Below are 19,894 nucleotides of genomic sequence, written 5' to 3'. Positions count from 1 at the left end.
ATTACTCAGAAATTTGATCAGAATTTATACATAGAGGGGCATCTGGGTGGCTCAGTCAGTTAAGCGCCCAGCTCTTGGTTGCGGCTCAGGTCATGATCTCACAGCTTCATGGGTTTGAGCCCCACACTGGACTCTGTGCTGGCAGCACAGAGCCTGTTTGGGATTCTCTCTCCCTCTCCCTCTCTCTACCCTGCCCGTTTTGTGCTATCTCTGTCTGTCTCCAAAAATAAGTAAATAAACGTTAGGGGAAAAAATAATTTATACACAGAATCTGGGTCTTCTCTTTGTAGATCTCTCCTTTCCAAGATCCCCTCCTTACTTTCTGGTTACCATTGTTGAGGCCAACTCGGTCCTCTGATTCTACAACCAGTAACGCTGCAGGTTTCTGTATACATTTCAGTAGCATTGTGGTGTATGGTGCTGACACTCTGGCAATAAAAACATTAAAAATAGGGAATTATTATTTAGAATGGCCAAATTATGGAAACAGCCCAAGTGTCCATCAGTAAATGAATGGATAAAGAAGATGTGGTATATATATACAGTGGGATATGATTCATCCATAAAATGCAATGTTGCCATTGCAACAACATGGATGGATCTAGAGGGTATAATGCTAATAAATGAAATAAGCCAGAGAAAGATAAATACCATTTGATTTCACTCATACGTGGAATTTAAGAAACAAATGAACAAAAGTAATACAGAGACAAACCAAAAAACAGACTCTTAACCACAGAGAACAAATAGATAGTTATAGAGGGGAGGTGGATGGGGCGGATGAGTAAAATAGGTGAAGGGGATTAAGAGTACACTTATTTTGATGAGCATTGGGTAATATACAGAATTACTGAATCACTATATTGTACACTTGAAACTAATATAACAGTGTAAGTTAACTACACTGGTATTAAAATGCAATTTTTAAAAAAACGGAAATTCATCTAGTGTTATTCCCTTCTTCCAAGTGTCAATTCTCCTTCAATTTCTGCTGGCTTTTGGTCACTCTCCAGCACCTCCATGTAACTGTTTGTTTTATATTTTTCCCAAAGTTCATAGTTGTTATATGTGGCTAGCTACACTGCCATTATCAGAAGCAGAATCTTCCCTCTTTTCCTGTGTATCAACAGAAAATACAGATGAGTCTAGTATAAATGTCAGGTACTATGGAAAAATGAAGGTGGTCTGTGATTCACACTGATGCACGTTTTTCCCTCTGATTAAAGATTAAAACTACAAAAAACTGGGGCGCCTGGGTGGCGCAGTCGGTTAGGCGTCCGACTTCAGCCAGGTCACGATCTCGCGGTCCGTGAGTTTGAGCCCCGCGTCGGGCTCTGGGCTGATGGCTCAGAGCCTGGAGCCTGCTTCCCATTCTGTGTCTCCCTCTCTTTCTTCCCCTGCCCTGTTCATGCTCTGTCTCTCTCTGTCCCAAAAATAAATAAACGTTGGAAAAAAAAAAAAAAAAAACTACAAAAAACTTCAATAGTTCTACTTGATAAAACTTTGAGATAATAGATTTTTTTTTTCTGTGATATCTGATATGGCAGCCACTAACCACATGGGCCATTGAGCACTTAAAATGTAGTTGTTGTGAGTGGGGAATTGAATTGTTTACCTTAATTCTAATCAATTAATTTAATGTAACTACTCTTGGCTAATGGCTATGACACTGAACAATAAAACATCATCTGATCTGGTCTTCCTGTTTACAGATTGTGAACCAGCAATCAGAGGGCTCCCAGAAGAGGTCTATATATGGCCACTAGTTGCAAAACCAGGATTCGAATTCAGCTCTCCTTATTCCTAGTCTGAAGTTTCTTCTACTCTGTAGAAGAGACTACAAAACACTAGGCCTGGAGGAGGATACCCAAAATGGGTAATGGGTGAAGCGATGATAAAGCAGAACTTGAAAAAATTAGCTGGAGAATGGAACAGCTAGGGGCAGAATGATTTGCAAACATATCAGACATTACACATACATACTCATGTATTCACTGGGTTTGCAATTTCTTTTGAGGCAAGAGCTATTTTATCAGTATGAGAAAAAGAGCTTTTTATAAGTCATTACAGGCTCAAAAGCTCTGGCTCAGCTAATTTGTAATACAAAGTACAAAGAGCACAATCAAGAAATTGATGTCCTATCTCCATTCCTCACAAGTGTCTACTTTCCAACTCTTCAGTGATTTGAAGAGTTACAGCTTAAGAATCTTATTTGTTTCTTAAAAGCCTGTAAGATACACACCACTGAAAAGATTGCCAAGCATTCCCCTCCTGAACTTAATACTCCCTGTGAGGACATGGTTCTCTGCTAAACTGGAATGCTTTTTACCTTTTAACCTACACTCCTGTACTACTGGAAGTAAAATAATTATTTCACTACATTCTTTGCCTCTGTCTCTGTGTGTCTCTCTCTCACCCCCCCCCCCCACAAATTTTTGTGTGGATTTCATACTAATATACTAATACACACAGTGTAGAAAATACTGCAAAAAGGTCCAAGAAAAATAGCATTGTTTTCAGAAAAAGAGCTGTGGTCACGATGATGTCATCAAAAATTGTCTAATTAATTTCCTGTAGCTACATCCTAAAGGAAATCTAGAAGGATCAATTTTCTCAAAAAGTCAAGTAGCCCTTTGGCAGGGAGAAGGACAGGGGCAGTAACAGTTTCTGTAAACCCACAGGTTCATAAATTGACAATGATTATCATTTATCTTTACTTTTCAAAATCACAAAGAATGAAATTTCATTTTAAAAATCTTCTATGTCAGGGTGCCTAGGTGGCTCAGTAGGTTAAGCGTCCGACTTCGGCTGGGGTCATGATCTCACGGTTTGTGGGTTCGAGCCCCGCATCGGGCTCTGTGCTGACAGCTTGGAGCCTGGAGCCTGCTTCAGATTCTGTCTCCCTTTCTCTCTGTTCCTCCCCCACTTGCACTCTGTCTCTCTCTCTCTCAAAAGTAAATAAAGATTTAAAAAATCTTTTTTTCATCTTTTATGTGATAGATATTATCAAAATATAGTCTTCTGAATATAAACTTTAGATTTTAGTTACTGACACAAAGTAGCTGCAGAAAAGGAGAGTAAACTTAGTTGGTATTTACAACTGGGCTTCCATAAGTCTTCCTCTCCAGCTCTGAATAAAATGAAGACCACCATTCCTAAGAACCAAGATGATGAAAGCACTCTTTACCTCCTATAACCCTCAATGTTTTTCCTCCAGGCTGATATGCATTTATGGACACTGGACTGGAACACTGCAGATGGCTTACCAGAATATTTGAGCCCCTTGAGGGCAAGAACAATGGCACATTCACCTTTATACCCAAAGGCATTATAGCATCTGGGGCATAGTAAACATGTGTTGAATGAGTGAATGAATGAGATTATAGATATAAATAAGCTATTCTCCTCTCCCTCCAGAAGCTGCCAATTACACAATGGGGAGAAGAGCACCATTACAAACAAATGATAAGTGCTATAACTGAGATATCACTAGAGGCTACATTTTGCCAGTCAATTTGAAAACAAAAACAAAAACCCAAACTAAAAGACTGATATCAAGTGCTTACAGGCTTAGAACAACCTTTTGTGTGTACAATTTGGGAAAATCTTTTAAATTTCTTTTTTTTTTTTTTTAGATTTTTTTTTTCAATGTTTATTTATTTTTGGGACAGCGAGAGACAGAGCATGAACGCGGGAGGGGCAGAGAGAGAGGGAGACACAGAATCGGAAACAGGCTCCAGGCTCTGAGCCATCAGCCCAGAGCCTGACGCGGGGCTCGAACTCACGGACCGCGAGATCGTGACCTGGCTGAAGTCGGACGCTTAACCGACTGCGCCACCCAGGCGCCCCGGAAAAATCTTTTAATTTAAAATGTGTATAATAGCTGTGCACCCAGGAGTCCCACTTATTAGACACTACTCCTAAATGTATATAAAGTGACTTGTACAAGGTCTTTTTTGTTGCGACCATGTTTGTAAAAAGAAAAAAAAATCTCCCTGAACATTCCATCAGCAGATGAGTGGTATATCCATAATACATAGCACTACACGGAAGTTCAAAAGAATGTGGTTGATCTACATGTGCTAACATGAAAAGAGGTTTAAGACTATTAAGTGAAAAAACTATTTGTAAAACAATATCATATTTTCACATATGAAAAACAGAACCCTAACAGAAAATGGGCTACAGCCATGCTGCCTAATACAAATATAATAATTTAAACTTTCTAGTAACCACATAAAAATGTAAAACAAGAAAAGTGGAATTAATAACATATTTTATTTAATCCAATGTATCCAAAATATTATTATACTGCAGTCAATGTAAAAACTTGGTAATGAGATACTTTGCGTTCTTTGTTTTCATTGTAAGTCCTCAAAGTTTAGTGTGTATTTTACATTTACAGCACATCTCAATTCAAACTATTCACATTTTAAATGCGAACAGCTACGTGTGGTAGTGGCTACCATAGTGGGCAGTGTAGATCTAGAAGGGAAATTCTTCAAACTGGTAACAGGGGTCACTTCTGGAAAGGATAACGTTTGAATCTTTTACATCAATAATTAATTCATATATTACTTACACAATGGTAAAAACATAAGAATGAAAAACAAAGTGGTATGGGAATATAAATGTATGAGCAAATTGACCTGTTCCAAGGGTTGTTGAATATCTGGGGTCAAGGAGGACAACCTGGGAAAAATAAAATTTTAAAATACCATTTACAATAGAGAACTAATGGTTACCACAGGGAAGGTGGATGGGGGGTGGGTGAAATTGGTGAAGGGGATTAGGAGTACGCTTATCATGATGAGCACTAAGCAATGTATAGAATTGTTAAATCATTATATTGTACACTTGAAGCTAATATAACATTGTATGTTAATTACACTAGAGTTTAAACATAAATAAAATACTGCTGAATTAAAGGAAAATAATAAAATATCATTTACAATAAAAGGCACATGTGCACACGCACACACACCTAACACCTAAGGATAAAACTAAAGGAAATTATGCAATAGTTCTACACTGAAAACTATAAAACATTGCTGGAATAGATTTTACAAGGCTTAAATAAATGCAGAAATATACCATGTTCATGGACTATTAGATTCAAATATACTTATAGATTCAATGCTATCCTAATCAAAATCCCAGCAGGATATTTGAGTGAAGGAAAGGGGAACAATAAGCTTATTTTAAAATACATATATTTACTTACATGTATATAAATGTAAATAACCTGGAATAGCCAAAGCAATCCTAAAGAAAAATAAAGCTACTAGAATTCCAGGCTCATTAAAAAGCCACAGTAAAGCAGCTACGCCACTGGAGTAGACAAAGAAATCAACAACACAGAAAAGAGAGTCCTTATATACCTTACACCTGACTTACGACAAAAGGAGCATACAGTGTGGTCTTGTGAATACATGGTTCTGTGTTAATTGGATATGTATATGAGGGAAAAAGCTGAACTTTGATCCCTACCCCAAACCAAACACAAATGTAAATTCCAAGTGGCAGGAGACCTAAATGCAAAAGGTAGAACAGTAAAGCCTCACAGAAAAATATTTTGATGACCTTGGGATACACAAACATTCTCTTAAACAGAACACAAAAGGGATTAACCATTAAAAAAAAAAAGATTGGTAAAGTAGGCTTCACCAACATTTGTATGATAATGAGTAAAAAGATAAAAATTTTAAAAGAGCTTTCATGGTGCAGAGGCAATTTAATGAAACCTGAATACGGAAAATATTGCTGAGGGGTCAAAGAAGGGGTCTTCTATGCAGACCAGAATGAGTAAAGATACGGAGGGGAAAGTATAAGGCACATTGAACAAAGTATGACAAGCAGGCTAGTATGAACAGATGCTAAGGCGTGTGACATACTGAATAGCTGAAGCAATGGGAAAAGGTTATGAAGGGGGTTGGACTTTATCCTGAAGGCAAGAGAAAGCTGTCAAAGGATTTTAGGTAGGAAAATTGTGTGATCAGAACTAAATTTTTGAGGGATAACTCATAGATCTCTGTAGGTGATGGATCAAATTGAGAAGAAACTAGAATCAGGGCAGAGGTAAAACAGATTTCACAAATTACAGTATTTACATTTTCCAGTATGACAAGAAGTACGCAAAGCTACCTAGCAAATAAATAGCACTTTTCCCAAGAGTGTTGAGTTTACTTGACTATCTGGGGGAAAACAATTTTACACTGAATTAAACTCTAATATTACATAGGCATGTGCAACTGCACGTGACTCATTTAAATGATGGTGCCAAAGATAATGCCAATAATAACAGTAGCACCATTTTTGAATTCTTATTGTGTCTTAGGCACTGTGCTAAGAAAACACTTTACATGAACTCATTTGATTCTCACAACAATAAACAAAGTAGTTACTACTAGAATCACTTCCTCTATGTAACTACACACACAGGGACACCTGGGTGGCTCAGTCAGTTAAGCGTCTGACTTCAGCTCAGGTCATGATCTCACAGTTCATGGGTTCAAGCCCCGCATCAGGCTCTGTGTTGACAGCTCAGAGCCTGGAGCCTGCTTCGGATTCTGTGTATCCTTCTCTCTCCACCCCTCCCCAACCAGCGCTCTGTCTCTGTCTCTCAAAAAATAAAATCAAAATGTTAACTACACACACAGAGTTATCTACTCAGATATTTGTGTTTCCATATACCTTGTTCTTTTTATTTTTTTAGTTTTATTTATTTTATTTTGAGAGGGGGGAGGGGCAGAGAGAGAGGGAGAGAGTGTATCCCAAGCAGGCTCCATGCTGTCAGAGCAAAGCCCGACGTGGGGCTCGATCTCACAACCCTGGGATCATGGCCTGAGCCTAAATCAAGAGTTGGACACTTAATCAACTGAGCCACCCAGGTGTCCCTTTTTACTTTTTATTTATCTGCTATTAAGGCTTCACATCCTTTATATTGCTGATGATGTAACTTGGTATAACTACTTTGGAAAGCTGGTAAAAATTAATAAGTCTAAACATATGTATGAAGAAACATTGCTGATGTTTCCCAAAAGACATCTACAAAAATGCTTACTAGCAGCTTTTTCATAAAAGCCAAACATTAGAAATAACTCACATGTCCATCACACCTAGAAGAGTTAAATAATTTGCAGAGTCACATGGTTAATAAGTGTCAGAGCCAAAGTTCAAGTTTGTCTAATACTGAAGTTCACATTCTCAGGCACTGCACTACACTTGAAAGAAATTACCTAGTTAACGGCGGCAACTTCAGGCTGTGCTCATAGGTCCAAGCGGTTGACACCTCTCCTTTACTTGTAGGAGAGTATGTGTTGGAAAGAGTGGGAAGTTCTACAACAGTCCAGGTAAAAGATGGCATGGTGGAAGGGAGGACCGAGAAAAGAGGTTGCCAGAAAGAAGAGAACCCAGGAACAAGCCAAAGGTGAGAGTTAGGTGGCTTGGCAACAGGAGGACAAACAGCGAATGCAGAAATAGGCACCGACTGAGGGCTAAGTTAGGAATTGAAGGTGGGTGTCCAGGAAGCAGTTGGATAAAGAAATATGACACCCAGGAGAGAAATCAGACTGATGAAAAAAGCTTCAGAGTCATCAGCATATTTGCATATCAGATTCCTAAATAGAGAACAACATCTCTAATACAGTATAATTTATGCACTCATCTGGCAATTAATATTAGCTCATAGGAAGGTCTCTATGGGCACCTGAAATTAATTTTCAAACCATTAGAGCAGATAGAAGGTTAGTTAGAATGAAAAATTCCTGTGGAGAAGGTATCACCTCCCCTATTAAGTTTCTGAGAGTAATTGTATAAAAGAAAAACCTACTGCTTTTTAAGTACGTGGACAGAGTGGTTTCAGGCTGTTACCTCACTATTTGAGAAAATATTAAAATATACTAGGGCCAAAGATATAAAATGCAGAAAGATGTAGCTTGGTATCCTCATTACCACACCATTCACAGTGGTTAGCTTTTGCTTCAAAAGTCAGTGTCCTTGGGGTGCAGGGGTGGCTCAGTCGGTTAAGCAGCCGACTTCGGCTCAGGTCATGATCTCGCGGTCAGTGAGTTCAAGCCCCGCATCGGGCTCTGTGCTGACAGCTCAGAGCCTGGAGCCTGTTTCAGATTCTGTGTCTCCCTCTCTCTGACCCTCCCCTGTTCATGCTCTCTCTGTCTCAAAAATAAATAAACGTTAAAAAAAATTAAAAAAAAAAAAGTCAGTGTCCTATATTTTATTTCAATATCAAAATAATGCAAAAGGGAAACCAAGGTACATTTTGAGGTCACAGATACAATGTAAGAGTAGGATAATCATAGAAAGCACATTCTCTGATGGGGCACATGGGTGGCTCAGTTGACTGAACGTCCATCTCTTGATTTTGGCTCAGGTTATGATCCCACGGACATGGGATCAAGTCCTGCATTGGGCTCCACGCTGAGCATGGAGCCTGCTTAAGATTCTCTCTCTCTAAAAATTAAAAAAAAAAAAAAAAGTACATTCGCTAGCTTTTTGTACTCAAGAGGAAGAGTGATTCTTTTGGGGAGAGTTCTCAGAGTTCCACCAGTGCAAAAGTTTAGACAAAAAAAAGGTAGAGATATAACATAAGGAAAGAAATGCACAAAACTATCATTATTTGCAAAAAATTTCCATTACAAGAAAATTCACAAGAATCAACAAAAAATTATGAGCTATGAGAGAATTTTCACATGCGCCAAAACATGCAAAACATGTAAAAGAAACACCTTTCCTATATATCATCAGTACCTAGTTTGTTTTGCTTTGTTGCGTTTCCTTAAGATTTTATTTTTAAGCAATCTCCACACCCACCGTGGGGCTCAAACTCACAACCTCAAGATCAAGAATTGCATGCATCAAAAACTGAGCCACCCACATGCCCGCATCAGTACCTAATTTTAGAAACCTACACACAATGGAAAGAAATATCCTATTTCCAATGAGATACATTAAATATCTAGGAAAAAATTGCATTGAATTGTGTAAATTCTTTATATATTTTAGATCTTAATCCCTTATTGAATATATCATTTGCAAATATTTTCTCCCATTCAGTAGGTTGCCTTTTTGTTTTGTTTGCTTTTCTTTGCTGTGCAAAAGCTTTTTTTCCTTTTTTGATGTAATCCCAATGGTTTGTGGGTTTGTTTTTGTTTTTTTGGTTTTTTTTTTTTTGGTTTTGCTTTTGTTTCCCTTGCCTTAAGAAACATATCTAGAAAAAATGTTGTAGCCAATGTCAGAGAAATTATTACTTGTGCACTCTTCTAGGACTCATTTAGGACTAGGACTCATTTAGGTCTTAAATCCATTTTGAGTTTATTTTTGTATATGGTGTTAGAAGTGGTCTAATTTCTTTTTTTTTTTTTTTAAGTCTATTTACATAGTTTGGAAGAGAGAAAGATGTGGGAGGGACAGAGAGAAAGGGAGAGAGAATCCCAAGCAGGCTCTGCACTGTCAGCACAGAGCCCAATGCGGGGCTCGAACTCACAAACCGAGAGATCATGACCTGAGCCAGAGTCAGACATTTAGGTGACTGAGCCCCACAAGTGTCCCAGAAGTGGTCTAATTTCATTCCACATGTACAGTTTTCCCAACATCATTTACTGAAGAGACTGTCTTTTCCCCATTTCATATTCTTGCCTCCTTTGTCATACTTTAATTGACCATATAAATGTGGGGTTATTTCTGGGTTCTATATTCTGTTCCACTGATCTATGTGTCTGTTTTGTGCCAGTACCATACTATTTTGATTACTACAGCTTTGTAGTATATCTTATAATCTGGAATTGTGATATCTCCAGCTTTGTCTTTATGTAGCCCTAAAAAAAAGATGAGACCATGCCATTTGCAACAACATGGATGGAGCTAGAATGTATTATGCTAAGTGAAATAAGTCAGACTGAGAAAGACAATTACCATATGATTTCACTCATATGTGGAATCTAAAAAAACAAATGAGTAAACAAACAAAAAGCAGAATCAGAACTAAAAATACAAAGAACAAACTGATGGATGCCAGAAGGGAGGGGATGGACGGGGAAAATGAGTCAAAGGAGTGGGAGATACAGGCTTCCGGTTACGGAATGAGAAGTTGCAGGAATAAACTTCACAGCCATAGGGAATATAGTCAGTGATATTGTAATAGTGCTGTGTGGTGACAGATGGTAGCTACACTTGTGGTGAGCAGAACATAATATATAAACTTGTAAAACCACTATGTTGTACACCTGAAACTAATATAACATTGTGTGTCAACTATATTCAAATAAAAATAAATAAATATGGAAAAACTCTCCCTAAAAGTATCAATCGCTGAAGGGCATACAAGGTGAAATGCAAGAGCAGACCAGGCTCCTGAACAGAAGACCAACTATTGAAAGGACATCAACTTATCCATATTAATATGTAAATTTAATACAATTCCAACAAAAATACCAATGGAAGAGTCTCCAAAATTCAACAAGGTGATTTTAAAGTTCATTTGGGGGTACTGAGGGAAGATAAGAATATTCTAGATTTTTTTTAAAAGAATAATGTTATGAAGCTTATAGCAGATATAAAATGTGCAATAAAGCAACAATAATTAAAACTGTGCATTAGAACACAAATTGTCCAACAGCTCACTGGGCTGATACTGCAAGGCCTAGTATCAGATCAATATTAAATAACCAACATCAAAAAAAAAATACATAAAAAAATAAAATAATCAAATATCACAACAGAAAAAAAAGGATGAGTATTCAAGCTTTTTATAAAAGAAATTTTTAAAAATAGTCAGCCCCAGGGGCACCTGGGTGGCTCAGTTGGTTAGGCGACCAACTTCAGCTCAGGTCATGATCTCGCAGTTTGTGAGTTCAAGCCCCACATCGGGCTCTGTGTGGACAGCTCACAGCCTGGAGCCTACTTCAGATTCTGTTCTCCCCCTCTCTCTACCCCTCCCGCGGCTCACACTCTGTGTCTCTCTGTCTCTCAATAATTATAAATAAACATTAAAAAAAAATAGCCCCAATAGCAATTAAAGAAATGCAAAGTAAAACAGCAATCAATATACCACTTTTTGGTTTTACTTATCAAGCTGACATTTTAGTTTATGTTATTTATTAGTTAGTAATTCCAAGTGTTGGCCAGTGCAGGGAAATAGAACCTCTGATACATTGCTGGTAGGACGGAAAACAGATATAGCCTTTCTGAGAGCTAAGTATCAGAAGCCTTAATACGATTTTTCCAAGCAAGCCCACTTTTAATAATTTAGCCAAAGGAAATGATGAGAAATATGTTCAAAGATTTATCTACAAAGATGTTTTTCCAGATTTTATAATACCAAAAATTTTGAAACTAAATATATAACAGCAGGGGTAGAGATGAAATAATTTGTGATGAAACCATACGACTTCAGTAGAAATTTCATAAAATGCAGAAATGGGGGCGTCTAGGTGGTTCAGTTGGTTAAGCGTCCGACTTTGGCTCAGGTCATGATCTCACAGTTTGTAAGTTCAAGTCCTGCATCAGGCTCTGCAGTGGCAGCTCAGAGCCTGCTTTGGATCCTCTGTCTCCCTCTCTCACTGCCCCTCCCCTGCTTGCTCTCTCTCTCTCTCTCTCTCTCTCTCCCTCAAAAATAAATGAGATGAACATTTTTTTTAATTAAAAATAAATAAACAAAATGCAGAAAGGTAAAAAATTAAGTGGAAAAAATTAACAAAAAAACAAGTTATAAAAGTATCATAGTAGGATTTCAATTTTTCTCTGAATAAACAATTACATGTGCATATTTGCTAAAAGATTATACCCAAAATATTGAAAGGATGGTAGGCTTATGGCTGGTTATTTTCATGAATTTTTTATATAACTGGGTGAAATTAATAACTATTACTTTTTAAAAAAACTAGGAGTCTGTGACTAAAACAAACAGGATGGTACAAAATAGTATCAGACCTTTGTTAATGGTATGAACTAGCTTATCCCTCATGACTGATATGGTGACCAGGTTTTAGAACCCCGCACGCCAATTTCTACATCTCACTCAGGGGCCAACTTGAGTTCCACCTGTTTCACAAAGCTTGCCCAGGTCTATACCTGGGAGTCTCTGTCTCCTCTGGAATTCGAGAATCTTGACAGCGATTAAAGAGAATGCTCATTATTTATTGCTCAAGCACTGTATTAATAATACTTTTGTTATATTCAAGTTCTGTCTCAAAGAAAACATCAGCCCTTCAAGAGGAGAGACCCCCACACCCATTGTCTAGACCCAGAACCCTCAGCACAGTGCTCTACACGTTAGGTGCTTTGCGAGCAGGCATCACACTTCACTGAATTACATCACAGAAGACTAGCCAACTAAAACTTTGAAACTGAATGAAATACACATTACTGCAATAATTTCTTTGTATGTTCCTTTAAGTTCTAGACCAATATTAACTCCAGTCTTAAAAACCATTGGCTGGTTTCAGGGATGTGGGAATGAAGATTCCCTGTTTAATTCAGGCAGAGAAGCAGCAGCACTCAACTGCAACCTTAAAAATTAAGGGAAAAGGTAAGAAAAAAGCATTAAATTTTCAAGAAAATGAATGGTACCCTAGGATTCCAGGGGCAAACACAACAGAAGAGACACTGTGAGAGAAAACAGGAATTCTACAGGTCAGTCTAGAAATCAGATAAATATGCTTTGGCAATACAGAGCAGGGGCATGGGCTAGATAGAACATCCCAAAACAAGGCTTCCCCTGTGGCCAACGCTGACCGGCAACCAGAATGGGCGACAGTGAAAATGAAATAGTCAGGAGGGGGGGGTGTAAAAATTATTCCAGTTTTGATAATGAGAAACTTTGAAGAGAAAATTAATGGGAAAAAAAAATAAAATTAATGGGATTTTCAGCTTGGAAAAGGAGAGGCCACAGGCCATTAATTATGGCTGAACATTTTCTGTCTAGTCCCAGAGGGGATAAAATCAGTCTTACTTATACATAAGAAGGGTTTCCCAAAAGGCAGGTTTGTGAACTAGTGTGGTGGTGAAGTAGAGGCCAAAAGAGGGGGAGATGGAGTGGCTGTGGCAGGCAGAAATTTGAAGATGGGAAGATTTGGGGAGACAACTGGTTCCAGTATTATCTCAAAGTCCCTTCCATGCTTATAATTCAATGATTTCTTATTATTATACAGCAAAGGTTTATAAAACCCAGATAATACAGGCTATAGAAAATTACACTATTAAGAAGAGGGAAGCCAGAAAATTTTCACTTCTCCTTTTTAATACCTATGATAATCCTATGCCCTAATTACAAGTCTTTGGACCCAATTCAGTAATTGGGCTAATATATATGCATCCCAAAGGTCAGGACAATAGAGTACAAATGCAGCGCCATGCGAGCCTTCACTAAATGGCCCTATTAGACAACTATGCTGGTTTAGTTCTTAAACCTGGCTCTCACTTAATGCCATCAGTATATCTATATCTAGAAGTCTCTTTTCATTCCCTTAACATGAAGAAGTCAGATTATCTGGCTTTTAAGAACTGTTTGTAAACTAAGAGTAAATAAACAAAGAGAAAAGTCTTTAGTATTATCTTGAGAATAAAATCACCTGAAGTCCATCTCCCTTGAATGATATATTTTGGCAGCTTTCAAAGCCTTTTTTCTGACATCCATGGATGAGAGAGACTTTATGGAAGTCTCTCCCATTCCCAAGGGGAGATTCCAGCACACCACTGAAACAAAGGTTTTTTTTCTTCCCCAGTTCGCTCCTAGTGACTGACCGTGTTCTAGAGACTTGAAGATGCTGAGTCATTTAAATAATATAATTAATCTCTATAATGTCCCACAGTGAAATTCTAAGATAACTAAATATAATAACTAAATATATTTCCCAACACATAGATTGATTCATAAATTTGTTATTACCTCTCCTATTACCCTCCTCTTGTTAATAATATTATAGTATAGAAGCTACCATTTATGCAATTCCAAGTACCATGCTAGGCACTTTACATATATATATTATTTATAATCCTATCACAGTTGTGTATGGGATAAATACAATCATTATTTTCTAAATAAGAAAACAGAGGCAAAGAGGAATTAAGTAATAATTTCCCCAAGATCTCTGAGCCAGGAAGTACCAGAACAGGGATTCCAATCTGGGTCTATTTCGCTCCAAACCCCACCCTCTCTCCACTTGGCAGGCACTTTCTCATCATGCTGCATCTACTGGATACCAACTCTCTGAGAAGATTACATTCCGTTTCTCTAATAAAGATAGACAGTATTCTTTATCATTATAATTCATGTCTCTCAATCAGACTTACTATGCTTCTACCACCTGAGTTAAAAATCCATCAAAGACACAACATGAAGAGCTTGCAGTAAAAATACTCCATCTCAAATAAAGCAAATGTGTGTTTCTTTAACTTAACGGATAGATCATGAAGATACATTTTTTGTTAATTTTACATAGGTCTCTTCCTTTCATATTTGAATAGAATAAGAGCAATGCATCTAACAATGCAGGCTGTTAGATCCTGAGGTCAGGGGCCAAGTCTTATCCGTCTCTGTACCCTTAAGGTCTATATGTGGTAGACATTCAATACCTGATTGTTGATGAAAGATAGAGTCAGTGATCATCAACTTCTAAAAGCAACATTTTAGGGTGCCTAAAACATTTTGAACGGCAAAAAAAGACTCCATGTTTCCAAAAAAACGTATAAGGTCTGCAGGTAAACTTCCTACCTCTCGATCCTTGAGTTTCATGGCGAGCACCAACTGGTGCCTGTGGTTAGTGAGAGCCTCCCGATAATTTCCTTTGGAGAAGAATGCAGAGCCCAGATTCCCATGAGCTCGGCATTCTCCTGTCTGGTCACCTGGGTTGGATTTTAAAAAAAGATAAAATTTCTCTAAGTTATAGTGTTAATTATAATTTGTAACGCCCATATTAATTTAAGAACCACAGATTTACTAGCTAAGATTTCACTTCCCTTCTTTTAGAAAAGTACTTTCTTCTTCTCCAAGACTCTATGTAGTAAGTTATGGTCCTAGAACTTGAATCTCTGGACAGTAACTGTTGTTATAACATACAACTACAGTCAGGGATGTAGGGGTCCTAGAAATGAGAGGATAAAGAACTTGACACAAACCAGCTGTTAGGAGTCAGCTCAATGCTCTGCTAATGACCTCTGGTTCTGAACAACCATCAGCTTGTTGATTCAGTGATTTAACTACAAACCTACTATGATGTGTTGCTTCTTTGCAAGTATGCTGATGGCAGACTTACCGTGTCTCTGCTCTTACTGCAATCCTGCAAGTGACTGAATAATCGCTGTGACAACAACCGTAATCATAAGCCACATGCATTTTACAAATGAGGAAACGGTAGCACAGACAGCTGAGGCAACTTGCAGAAGGTCATATGGCTAGTAAGCGGCAGAGCCAGGGTGCTAAACTCAGCAGTCTGGCTCCACAGGCCCCACTCTTAACCAGTGCACTGTACTACTGCTTCTGACAAAATGCTGACGCCTCCTAAGGGAGGCAAAAATTAAAATTAAGATGAAAGGTTCACCCATCAATACTATCATTTGGAATATTAAATCTGTGAGCCCAAATCTCTGAAGAGGGCAATGAATATGTTAATCCACATATCTTGGCCTTAGGGGAGCCTTGGTATCTTGTTATAAGAAAAGCCCTGGAGACCTAAGCACTCTAAAACACAGAATGTTCTAGAGACGCACTCACTTTTCACTGCATGTGGTATCCCTATCCATGTCAGGCTAATCAGTTTTCTTGATTTCCTTTCTGTACTGAAATAAAAGACAGAAGCATACCCTACCTAAGGTCTTGGCTACATCCAAGTCCTGCTGCATGTATCCAGTACTCTTCTCTGTGTTTCCAAGAGACCAGTAAGCACTGCTCAGGGCGGAGAAAACCGAACCTCTCAGTTTGAGGCTGCAGGTGCCAATCTTGAGAGCAGCTTCTAAGACAACCACAGAGGCGCCATGATGGCCAGCTGTCAGGAGTTCCTGCCCAACCACAGATACGACCACAAAGGGGCTCTTGTCCAGTTTCATTTTCTGAAGCTGCTGATAAGTGGGCTCGAGGGAGTCTGGGGAAAAAAAAAAATGGAAAGGAGAATGTAGGATGACATACAAAACAATCTTTTGTAATATGCTTTAAAACATTTGTTTATTTGTTTGTCATACCTTTTTATGGGCTGTTTCGAGTACAAACTCTTCAGACTTTACTCTAGCACTACCCTCAGTGTCTGCTTATACATAGGACTCGGTAACCCCAATCTTAGTCCGGTAATTTCCTTCTCTCCACTGCGTATGCATATACCACACTCACCTTCTCTTCCACTCTTTCTTTGAATATTATGTGCCACTCGCCCTGAACAGTTCTCCCTCCTCTGTCCTGCTGTCCTCTCAAAATCTTATAAGCACGGGGCACCTGGGTGGCTCAGTCAGTTAAGGGTCTGCTTCAGCTCAGGTCATGATCTCACGGTTCATGAGTCTGAGCCCCCCATCAGGATTCTCTGTCTCCCTCTCTCTCTGCCCCTCCCCTAGTCACACATGCTCTCTCTTTAAATAAATAAATAAACTTTAAAAAAATCTTTCAAGCACACCCCTCAAGTTCTGATTCTACCATGTGGTATTCTCAGGCCCTCCAGCCCACATTACTCTGTATCTAAACTTCTGCCGCATTTTTAGAGTTAATATTGCACAGTTTGACCCCTAACTATTCTAGACTTGTTCCATGTGTGTTAATTTTTAAGACATTTCCCCGGCTAAATCTGAAGACTGCTGTAGGAGTGTTTAAAGGTTTATAGCAATTCCATAGCAATTGGCACAATGTGGGCACTAAATTGAAAACTTACCATTGCCACACCATTGCCACATAGGTGATAGTCCCTAACCCAACTGGCATTCAATAAATGTTTGTGCAATCTGAATCTGAATGTCTTATTAATAAAACTCCATCCACCTTTTCCATAGATGATGCAATAAAAGACGCTCTCCCAACAAAATCTCCATCATCCTCACTGCAGCTCAGTGTCCACTGCTGCTTCTAAGACCAGTATGACCAAATAAAAAAGTATTAGGGCTCCTGGGTGGCCCAGTCGGCTGAGCATCTGACTTCAGTTCAGGTCATGATCTTCACAGTTCATGACTTCGAGGCCCATGTTGGTCTCTATGCTAACAGCTCAGAGCCTGGAGCCTGCTTCGGATCCTATGTCTCCCTCTTTCTCTCTGCCCCTCCCCTGCTTGTATTCTGCCTCTCTCTCTCCCTCTCTCTCAAAAATAAATAAAACATAAAAGAAAACAAATGTTAAAGTATTATCAGTTTTTGCCGTGGTGACAAATGAAACCATAAAATCATCTGCATTTGCTAAGATAGAAGACAAAATTAATGTTAATCGCATTTTATTTTCACGTGGTGTCTGGAAAGGACAGAGACTAGGGGTCAGAAAGCCACGAAAAGATTCTTTCCTTCTGAAGCTAGGTTTGAATGTGGATGACCTCTAAGTGCCTTCTCCCTCTTCTCCCATTTTTTCAAAAGACAATTGCAGAGCCAATGGCTATAACCCTACACTGATGTGGCACTTAGAACGCATTTGTTAGCTTTCCTGAAAAACTATTTCACATTAGTTGTTCCAGTGTGCACATGTAAAAAACTATTAAAAGGCTGGTCTCTTTAAATCTTGAATCTCTCAGCCAACAGTACTGCATTAAAATGTAATTTTTACAATTTATGACTTTGAATTTCAGCTCTACACTAAGGAGCTCTCGTCTGAATCAACATTACCACAGAAACCTCGAAACCTACTGGTGCCTAAAGCATTTTTCCCCTTCAATCAGATCACTAAACAGAGAACAAAGAACATTTTTACACCTGTCAAGATGCAAGCGTGCACAGTACCAGTAAACACTAGCTAACCAATTGGGTTAAATACAGGCACAAGAACCCAGGAATTACTGGAATAGAAAAGACCAGTACCATACTGAAATAAATGTGAACAGAATTTGGTGGTACCCGCTGATGGGTTTGGCAGCCAATGATGATCACATTAGCGTCCCACCAGTCAATTAGCAGAAGCAAAAATAATAGAGAGGAAAAGACCTTGAAAATACCCATTTTAAAAATGATGAATCTAAATATTTAAGTGATTCATCCAAGGTCAGACAGTTTGGGACAGAGCCAAGACAAGAACCCATTGTAGGCCTCTATGTCCAGGCCCTATGACACCACACCAGGCAAAATTCTTAGTTGTTGACAAAAGAAACCAGTCTTGGCTGGTTATAAGTAGAAAAGAAATGCACAGAGGAGCTATTGCCAAACGTGAAAAATCAGGCCTCCAGACCCACAGTCAAAATCATGCCACAAAAGCTCCACAGTGAAAACAACATGAATGTTGCAACTCAACACAGGAGACCACAGGTTCCATGGCTGCCTCCATCACTACTCCATGCCACCCTTAGAAAACAGATGTCACGACTGCCAACCAACATGACCAGAACAAATTCTGTGCTAACCTTTCTTCTTTGAACCTTTAGCTCCTGATTCACAGGTGGGTCCTAGCTTCACAGGAGGATGGGAAAATTAGGATCTGATATTCTCAGCTTTTACTGTGGAAGGAAGACAGTAGGCAGAAGTATAACATAGAGAATTGTCAAAACACAGCAAGAGGGTTCAGACACAGAGAGCCCAAAATGACTAATGGCCAGCAAAGATACCATGCTTCAGCTGGTGATTTTTCTTTTAAACATGGCAGCCATGGCCAAGGTCAAAAGAGGAGCCTTCTTTTTTTTTTAATTTTTTTTTTTTAAGTATTTATTTTTGAAGGAGAGAGACCGAGCGTGAGCAGGGGAGGAGCAGAGAGAGAGGGAGACACAGAATTTGAAGCAGGCTCCAGGCTCCGAGCTGTCAGCCCAGAGCCCGACGCGGGGCTTGAACTCCCGAACCGGGAGATCATGACCTGAGCCGAAGTCAGATGCTTAGCCGACTGAGCCACCCAGGCGCCCCAAAAGAGGAGCCTTCTAATTGAGCTGCTAAAACTACAGAACGGTATAAAGAAGACAGAACATTGCCACAGTTGGAGGACTGAGGGAAATACCTGGAAGACTACCCCCGCCAAAAAAAAAAGAAATCTTCAATTCTACAAATGTTCAGTAAATAAAAATGAAGTTGGAGGTACAAGAGGTAAAAGATAAAATCTTCATTTGCAGTATATAGGAAGGAGAATGTAAATACATTAAAAGATAAATTAAATGCAAGCTCATATACAGTATATGTTACAAGAGTTTAGAAAAGGGAGCGACTATTAAGGGTAATCAGAAAGCTTCATGGAAGTATAACTTGATTAAGTGAAGAAAGAGTAGGTAGGACTTAAACAAGTCTTTGTTTTTTTTCTGAGAGTAGAGGGTATTTTAAGTAGAAGTTTTATCCTAAAGAAAGGTCCCAGAAGAAGATAGGTACATGGAATGATAGAGAATGATGAAGAGGCCAGCTTGAGTGGACCAGAGACTATTACGAGGAAGGAAGCAAATGTGAAAGAATGGAGGAAACACTTAGTGAAGAATAAAGAGACCTGGTTTCAAAGCCACACAGCCTCGGTCTCACCGTGTCAAATGTATAGATTGCGATTCTGGTGACGGTTACATAAATCTATACATGTGATAGATATGTATATGTCTATACATATTATGTACCTGTATGCATAAATATATACATGTGTGTACATCAATGCATGTGCACAGATATATACACAAAAGTCCATTTCACTTTATGTAAATTTAACATTTTTAATGTCAAATTTCTCTGCTTTTGGAGGTAATTATGTCCCCTTGGCCCACACTCACTAGTCAGAAGTTCTAATTAGCAGGCGTGCATGCTTTTGATAAATAA

The 19,894-nt window shown here is 38.7% G+C and overlaps 1 protein-coding gene across 5 annotated transcripts in view; it reads right to left on the bottom strand.

Annotated features, from left to right (window-relative positions):
- The window catches only part of TTC28 (tetratricopeptide repeat domain 28), a 638,834-nt gene that overhangs the window by 286,361 nt on the left and 332,579 nt on the right, over nt 1-19,894 (bottom strand). For all 5 annotated transcript variants that reach the window (XM_045459312.1, XM_045459313.1, XM_045459314.1 and 2 more), the window contains 2 exons: nt 15,822-16,094; nt 14,729-14,859 (listed from right to left, as the gene is read on the bottom strand). In XM_045459312.1, coding sequence (XP_045315268.1) covers nt 14,729-14,859; nt 15,822-16,094 — 404 coding nt within the window. The remainder of the gene's footprint in view (nt 1-14,728; nt 14,860-15,821; nt 16,095-19,894) is intronic.

Source organism: Leopardus geoffroyi, chromosome D3 (assembly GCF_018350155.1).
Source record: "Leopardus geoffroyi isolate Oge1 chromosome D3, O.geoffroyi_Oge1_pat1.0, whole genome shotgun sequence".
In the NCBI taxonomy this organism is placed as follows: domain Eukaryota; kingdom Metazoa; phylum Chordata; class Mammalia; order Carnivora; family Felidae; genus Leopardus; species Leopardus geoffroyi.
Note: the sequence above shows the minus strand (reverse complement) of the source record. Positions and strands in the feature narration are given on the sequence as shown.